This window comes from Cornus florida, unplaced genomic scaffold (genome assembly GCF_030987335.1).
Source record: "Cornus florida cultivar Cherokee Brave unplaced genomic scaffold, ASM3098733v1 CherokeeBrave_3.0.0_Hap2_Chr11, whole genome shotgun sequence".
Classification (NCBI taxonomy): domain Eukaryota; kingdom Viridiplantae; phylum Streptophyta; class Magnoliopsida; order Cornales; family Cornaceae; genus Cornus; species Cornus florida.
This window is the reverse complement of record NW_026775581.1, coordinates 101,953,853-101,962,425: the sequence shown is the minus strand read 5'-3', so window position 1 is coordinate 101,962,425 and position 8,573 is coordinate 101,953,853. Positions and strand designations below refer to the sequence as shown.

General features: G+C 33.8%; 1 protein-coding gene across 1 annotated transcript; it reads right to left on the bottom strand.

The window, feature by feature from the left end:
- Nucleotides 1-367: 367 nt before the first annotated feature.
- LOC132284098 (proteasome subunit alpha type-6-like) lies at nucleotides 368-8,191 on the bottom strand. The gene is made up of 9 exons (XM_059786166.1): nucleotides 8,028-8,191; nucleotides 7,644-7,738; nucleotides 7,477-7,558; nucleotides 6,387-6,483; nucleotides 5,209-5,267; nucleotides 4,857-4,939; nucleotides 3,336-3,431; nucleotides 1,688-1,747; nucleotides 368-633 (listed from the first exon to the last, which is right to left on the bottom strand). The coding sequence occupies exons 1-9, from the start codon at nucleotides 8,101-8,103 to the stop codon at nucleotides 541-543; spliced, it is 741 nt and encodes a 246-aa protein (XP_059642149.1). The 5' UTR covers nucleotides 8,104-8,191; the 3' UTR covers nucleotides 368-540.
- Nucleotides 8,192-8,573: the final 382 nt, after the last annotated feature.

Sequence of the window (8,573 nt, the reverse complement as noted above, 5' to 3'; positions counted from 1 at the left end):
GAATAAATTATATTTATTCAGTTTTAATAATTTTTTTTCTTTGTTAAATATTTTACAACAAACCAACACCAAAAAAAAATATTTTATATCCAAAGAAACAAAGTCAGTTTTATTCAGCTTCAGCTCCTTTGACAACATTAGAAAATTTAAAAATAAAACAAAATAACAAAATATTTTTAGAATTATGCATATGTTATTGAGTAGTTCGAGATTTGGTGAATCAAATGCTTATTAACCACATTCACACCCGAGATATTTACCCGAGCACTTGCAGGTTGCCACATAAATTTTAGTACATTTTGTCACTAGTACTCTAAAACCAATCTTTTCAGAACACTTCTAATTTCAATGAAAATAGACCAGAAGATAGGATATTTGGAGGCATATATTTTTTACTAGTACGTTAAATATCAAACAGTCTGCTTTAAGAACACATCTGCTGATTAAAGTAAACAGATAAAAACAGAAACAAGAAGGCTTTTTGCGATTTAGAATAACTGAATGACACAAAACAATAGAGCTTTGGACTTCTGCAAGAACTTAATCACGTTCACTTATTGCGGTCAAGTGCTCGTCAATCTCCTCAGTAGACAACACTCTGAAGCCCGGATTCTCCTTCCTCACAACTCCAACCTGACAAAATATATAATTTTTCATAATAATGATTATAATATTTATGAATAATAATATATGCACACCAATTACATACAACTTAATTGATAAAAAAACTTCTCCAAAAAGCTGGCCACCGACCATTCAGCATAATATAGGGCCATGTCATATTAAACAACAGAGCAGATCAGCAGGAACAGGTGAAGGAATCGGGATCAGAACCATAAGAGATACACTGCCTTCAGATCTTCCTCTGTGCCTTAATTATTAACTAAAATGATGACTAAATAAAATTGTAGGAACAGCTGCTAAGTTCTGTTTGGAACTAATGAAGATCTCACAATGGGAATTATCCCGACCCTACATGATTAAAACAATCTCAGTTTGCAATGCTAAGAGTACCACATGCTAGTCCAAACCCAACGGGAAGAGGAAAAGATGTCAGAATACAGAAGATGGAGAAACCCAAAGGTGACACACAAAAGAAACAGGTCCAGTTTTTCCAAAAAAAAAAAAATGGAGAAGAAGAAGAAGAAAGAAAGAAAGAAAGAAAGAAAGAAAGAAGAAAGAAACACTTCCAGAGAGACAGAGAGAGAAGGGGTTCAAATAGAAGTTATCAAATGTGCCCTTCCACTGCAAGTGGGTGCAGTGAAATTGCCCCAAAATCAATCTACTAGTTAAACAGTAACTGTTGATATAGGTTTTATATAAACAAATCCTTTTTTGTATTCCCATCCTACACAAAGGCAACAATTGGTGAGGATGATAGATAATCCGTGCAGCAAGATATCATTCATTGTGCCAACAAACCAACTAAATTGCCACATCAAGTTTTATTTCGTAAAATAAGATGAAGAAAATTAATGTGATAGGGGACTTGCCATGCAAAGGCAGCTTATGCAGCAGATCCAGGTGGCCACATCATCAATTTCAAGCAAAAATGTTGCAAAACTTTTCGGCATTTTAATTAGGCTATGAACAAAAATATGGATAGAGATACCTTTTCCATTGTAACAAATAATTTAATAAGGTAATGCAGTCTACAAATGGAAGTCCCCTTCCCAGAATATCATACCTCAATCTCATTTGCCTTGAAATCCTCTTGTAGAACAGATTGCAGGGCTGAAATTGCAGTCTACATAATGGAAGTAACATAGCAAAGTTAAACTTCAGGTGGGGAAATTATAAATAAAGTGCCTGACTTCACAAGGTAAATAAAATGCAAATCATTTGTTAACATCCCACAGCAATCAATCTCAAGAAAGAAAACTCAAGCAAAAAATTTAGAGAATTAACATTATTTTTTTTTATCCATGTTTATAAGGTCATATATATTTTTGAAAAGTGAGGTCTAAAAGCCCATTCACATACCGTAGCAGAAAAAATGCGGGGACAAGCTCTCAAACAATTGGACAGAAGAATCACTGATTTAATGTATAGAAACTAACAAATGACTTGAGTTTTTGAAAACAAAATCAAATGACAAAACTCATAGGGTAAAATTACTGTAATCAGTTCAATGTTTATACTATATGTAATGCTAACAGTGATCTCCCTTCAATGCAAAGGAATTATGGCTGAAAGCACAAGTCTTTTGTGGGAATACGCTTCTTAAAATTATGTTTCTTTGTGAATTTTATCAACCCAAAACATGATGCAATGTTGGTGCAATAAGTCCAATATGGAACATGAAAACATTGTATTTTCTCCTAGTAACATTCCTCTTGTAAGTTGTAACAGAATTGAGGATGATCTCAACACATATGCCAAAATTTTGCAATTCTACAGCTGTAAATGGTATTTGTATCTCAATTCAACTCAACTCAACAAAGTCTTTTCCTCCATATTATTCCAATCCGCTCTAAGATAGTCTCAATCAAATCACATGTTACAATATCTTTCCTCATTAACTCCACCCATGTTAATTTCAGTCTTCCCCTTCCCCAAGCATTACCTTCAATGTGGACCATGTCACTTTTCCTAACTCGTGCACTTGGTGGTCTTCTTTGTACATGTTCAAACCATCTTAATCGATTTTCTTTCATTCTATCTCCAAGTGTTGCATCTCAGCTTATGCATTCTACACATATGTTGTTTTTTATCTGCCCAATTTTCCATCAAATAAAGAGTGACTGGTCTGACAGTTGTTTTATAGAACTTCACTATCAATCTTAGAGAGATATACCAATCACACAAGAAAAAGAGTACTAAAAGAAGCTCAAAGAATATGAAAGCATAACAATCTGAGCATTTAACTGATGATAAATCAAAGCTGACAAGCTCATGCAGTATCATGATTATCATCAAAGTTGTGCATGATTTTATTATATTATACTGAATCAACAGAAAATAGTAACAAAAGCCAATGAAATTCTCTTTGTTTTTGCTCACTTGTAGTTTCAGCAAATATATATATATCGAAAGAAGACACTACTCAGCGTCAGCCCCGTCCATGTTAAGTGTACTCTTTGATATAAAATAGGAGAAAATACTGAGGAAGTTTCAGACATACTTCCAGTCAATTCATGGTACTGCTTTTGCCAACATATGGAGACAAATTATGTTACCAACATCACTAATTAGAAAAAAACAATGAATTTGATGCAATTCCAATCAGCTTGCAGTCAGAGAGAGAGTGAGAGGCAGAGAGAGATGCAATGTGGAAAAACAAGCCCCATTCTAAACTATAAAATAAATCATAAAAATGAAAAAGAAACATCTACCTGCACCGTCTCCTCGTAGGTAAATGCGGGATCATTCTTCATTTTCTTTTCTAGGAAATTTATAGCCTCTTGCTCTTTTGATCCAGCACTTGTTGCCTAGAACATGTTGGCATGAGTTTCCAAGCATAATAGTACAAATAAACATTAGGTAGCAAAAATGTAAAATAAAATTGTTGGCTTTATGAAGCTAGAACTAGCAAACTGACAGTTACAAGTTGAAAATCATTTGGTTAGAAGTACTGAAAAAGAACCCCAGACAAATGTCACAGTATATATTCTTATTTAGGTGATAAAAACTAGTTAATCAAATAATGATATTTAATAAATAAATATTCCATATTAACAGGTGGAACAAACATAATCCACAAATGGAAAATACATCATCATGCTGCAACTTACTTCCACACCCAACTTCCTAAAACTTATAACTCCAAGTTCTTAACTGGTATATAAGTTAGGATGTTAATGAAACCACCTCACTAACAGAGCGCGTCGAGAGCTTCGATTTGATCGAATTAATTTTTCTCAAATATATAATGAAGTGAAGTGAAGTTGACGACGGGGTACAGGGTAAAATGATGATATAAAACAGTCCCAATAATTATATCACATGATACATGTTCATGTGTTTGTATTGAGAAATGAAAAAAAATCTCCACTTATATGTGTAGATTGCATAACCTGTAAATGGAAGCTAAGGACAAAAACCTGAAATTTCTATCCTAACAAGTATTGGCTTGTCCAGATAAAGTCAACAAAAGGATAATACCCAAAAAATAAAAAAATAAATAAGTTTCCAAATTCATTTTTTTTTTTTTTTTAATAAAATACACAAACCAACTTCTTGAAGACCAAGATCTAACATCAAAAAACTGATCCTATCCAAAGGGGAACATGGAGATTATCAAGACGCAACCAAGACCCTTTGCTAAAGTGACAATGTCATATAGGAACAAGTTGACATCTTTTCAAAAATGTATGGCCTTTTCATTTCGTGCTCTTTGCACCCAACCATTAGCTATCAAAAAATATTAATTTTACATCTAATCTAAGTGGAGCATGCAAAAAAAACAAGAAGCAACCAAGTTCTTAGTCAGATGTGTTGCATAGGGAGAACTCTAATCCTAAAACAAAATTATATTTTCATCTTTCCAAACAATTCATAAAACAGTAAACATCACATTGCACAGCCTTGGACATTACACTTCTCTAAACAGCTTCACTAACTCCCTCAAGAGACAATTTACAGTCTCTGTTAGAAGGAACAAAGGGAGTGGTTGGTTTAAAGGAACAAAGGGAGTGGTTGGTTTAAAGGAACAAAGGGAGTGGTTGGTTTAAAGGAACACAGATATGCACGTCCAGAGTAGACACTAACTGATTTTTGTAGCGGATGAATATCATGGCATTTCATCATTTTGTGGTATAATTTGCAGCACTCATATTGCATAACAGGAGGAAATAAACAAACTTACAGAGAAAATTTTAACATATTATGAGGGGAAAAAAAGGGTTTGCTCATACCTTATGACCAAAGAAATGGCCAGCTGGATCACATTTAAAGAGCCGCGGTCCAAACTCATCATCAATACCCAAAACCATAGCAACTGCAAAAAAGCAAACATAGGGGGTTAGAAATCAAGGAATTGAGTTGTGTGAACGATATGATGAACCTAACAAATTTAAATAAAAATAAGACAGTGTGAAGCGTGATTGCATAATATGGAGCTCGTTTACATTCAAGTAAAAACGATTAAGTCTCATATGTGATTTCACCATGCGGAATTTTACAATAAGAAAGGACTTTCACTTGTCAAAAATAATAATAAGAAGAAGAAAGGACTTTCACACCAGTGGAGAAAGGTTAAACGCACACCTACTCCAAGAGGTCTCATGTAGGCATGTTGGGTATAGACTTGTGATTTGTCTGCAATCCTGCACATGCAAAAAAGAATCCAATATAGCAGGATACATGAAAGAATAGAATAGATCCCAACTGCAATATCATCGATTTTAAGCATTGCTTATGAAGAAATGGTGAGAAGCAGTAGAGAATGAGCATTTTCCTGCTTGGAAAAGCTTTAGCAAATTTATGAACCAATAAAAAATAGCGACATTTTCTCCTCTCTTTTTTTGTTGGAGATATAAAAGCCAGATTTTAACTATCAACAGCGATGATGATAATGATGTTGACAAAAGTACATGTTATATTGTGACATCCATACAACAGTGGATCTAGGTGTTCCAAACATTACTATGATGGTGAGAGGCAAGCGGAAAAAGCTATCTGACTGCGTAAGAAAAGCCTTAGCAAACTTATAATCAGAAAAGTGAGGGTTGAATTTTCTAGTAAACAAAGGTATATGTCATGTGGAAACATTAATAATTTATATAAAGTTATGAACTAGGTGTTTCAGGCATTACTTATGATGGCGCATTAGATACTACTTCATATAAGACATAACACCTGTGCTCACTCACATCCGAAACTTGCTTGGGCACACTAGAGTCCACCTTTACCACCACTGACCACCCTCATTCTTGGGCTTTCAAAACGTAACTATAAATGAAATTTTCGATCTACATGAGCATAGTCCAAGTCATTCCGAACCAAAAAGTAGATTAGACCATATCAACTGAGCACAAGGACAAACTTCACTAGAATATGCCAGGCATAAAATTAATATACATACTAATAAATTTTTTTTCCCTTTTTTGGAAAAATATGATGAAGAGTACTAATGAAATGATAATATCAAATACTAATGGATTACTAATTAGATAAGAAGAGTTCCTCAACGATCTCGTTGCATCACACACTTCTATGGGGTTCATAAACCTCCCGATTTTGAAAAGGGAAGAAGTGAGAAGAGACTACATTTTGTAATAACTTCTCTCGATAAAATGCAGGTAAGTTAAATAGGAGATGAGAAAACATGGCCAACTCAAATCATATCACGCAATTAGTCGAGCAGCTAGTAGACTAAGAAATAACTACAAGGCACGATCATATAGAAGCAAAATTTGAATTCTAGTGGAAAAATATTGTTATACCATTTAGCCAATACATCAACAGGCATCTCATATCCATATTTGAAGCGAAATTCAGCTGCCTCATTCCTTGCTTGTTGAACCAAGGTCCTTGCATCAGCTATAATGACATGTCAAATACTATTGAAGCTTCACTCGTGCAAAAACACTGAACTTATTCACATTTGAACTACAGAACCAATGAAAAAAGGAAATGCTAACTTTGAAATGATAATAGTTTAAGGGATATAAATAAACACACATTTTAAGCGACCATACATCAGCAACAGGTTTATGTGCAACCAATTTTATCATATAATGGGATAGCATAGAAGACATTTCATTTCTGTGTGCGAACTTCCCTCTATATTAATAGGCAATATAGCAGTTCCCCTCATGTGAGCCTATAAAAGTTGTTAAAGATAAAGGTGCTTTCATGAGACTTGGGCATAATGAGGAAGTGGATTTCATCAAATTCCTTGGAGTTCTGTATGAGAGATCTGAGGACAAAGTTGAGCTCAAGATGAGGTAAGTATAACAGGAAACAAGATGGTGTTTTAGGTTTAGATCTTATATCAAGGGGCTTTTAAACTTTTTGGTTTTGCAAGTTCATTTTATGCCTTGCTCCCACTTGGCACCTTTGGGGGATTTCTTTACCTATAAAGTAAAAGATACACTCATACTTGTTATTATGATGTGATTGTGATTGAGTCTGATTCTATTAATATGTCCTCTTTTAAGATACTTGGTCAGTTGGTCCAGCATTATCATTTCTGTTTTTATCTCAATTCATTATTATCATCTCCATTAAAAAGTAAAAATGAAATTTATTAATATAATTAACTACAAACTAGCATAAAACAGACCACAGACAATTAAAATAGATGTACTTGGTATATAATACCCAACTAAATCAAATTAAGGCTCAAATTTGAAATTAATACTAAAGAATAATAACAATTACATAATGCTATGTGTTAACAATTTAATTTGACTGTGAATAAAAATGCATGAAATATATATGATATGTATTGTTAAGAGGTTATAACAAATTTCAATAAAATACAATAAAATAAATAAAAAGTGCTATGCTAAAAGAGCATTTTAAAAGAACCTGTCATGCCAGTTGCTAACAATCCGAGATACTTTGTGATGGGGAAAAGATGTGTGACACTAGTCTGATCCAAAAGCTTGTCCTGCATAAGGATTCAGATTTAAACAACTTATGGAAATAAAAAATAATGGATTGAATACTGTTTCATAATTATAAGGCATACTCACCGGAACCTTCTTCTGGGTTACAACACAGACAGAGTCTTTACCCCGGACACCGATAGAGGTGATCCCAGAAGCCTTAACGGCTTTAAAAGCATACTCTGCTCATTCATCCAAAAAAAAAAGTAAAACTTTTCAGATTATTGAAGGAATGCTATTTACAATTAACGCATCGTTTGGCTATTGAAAACTCTGGGAAAAGGGAAATTCACAATTTGGGACTCCACAAAGGGGAAAAACACAAAAAAGTTCAGTTGATAAGGGTTTTTGGAGAACGGAAAGTGAAAAATAGAAGATTATATCGAAGCTTTTATCATCTTTTTTATTTCCTCAACAACAATCTTAAAATCAGGTCAATAGAGAGCTGTAATAATTTCAGAAAATTCATACCTACTTGAAAGAGACGACCTTCTGGAGAGAAGATCGTAATGTGACGATCATATCCACCTCCGCTTCCACGACTCATCCTCTAATCCTTCGACTTTTCGTTAGGGTTTTGTGCGTATGTCAACAGTTTCAAAATGTTGTCTCTATAGAAGAAACTTTTCTTTGGGAACAAGAATGCTGAAGCACTGTTTTAGGGGCAAAAATTCGAGACGACGCCGTTTACATCTCTATTAAGTATTACTTTATTAACCACTTTTTTTTTTTTTTTTTGGTTGGTATGTAGTACTTGAAAGAATATAATAACACCGGTCATGTTATTTAGTGTGATACCCCCGGATTTCCGGATGCGGGTTGGCCAGGTCCACGCCCGATTACCCGAGGATATCAAACAAATTAGCAATTAATGAACACAGAGTACAATTTTAAAGTAAATAAGCATAAATAAAATTTGCTGAATAGAAAACTAAAATGATAATCCATTGAATGAAATCCCGAAATAAAATTTCATTAATAAACAACCTTTATGATACAACTGATCCTCCATATACA

Coding starts and splice junctions, on each gene's coding strand:
- LOC132284098 (XM_059786166.1), bottom strand. CDS start 8,103: ATGAGTCGTGGAAGCGGAGGTGGATATGATCGTCACATTACGATCTTC. Junction 7,559..7,643: donor TAACCCAGAAGAAGGTTCCG/GTGAGTATGCCT, acceptor ATCCTTATGCAG/GACAAGCTTTTGGATCAGAC. Junction 5,268..6,386: donor GTTGATGTATTGGCTAAATG/GTATAACAATAT, acceptor TTGCATGTGCAG/GATTGCAGACAAATCACAAG.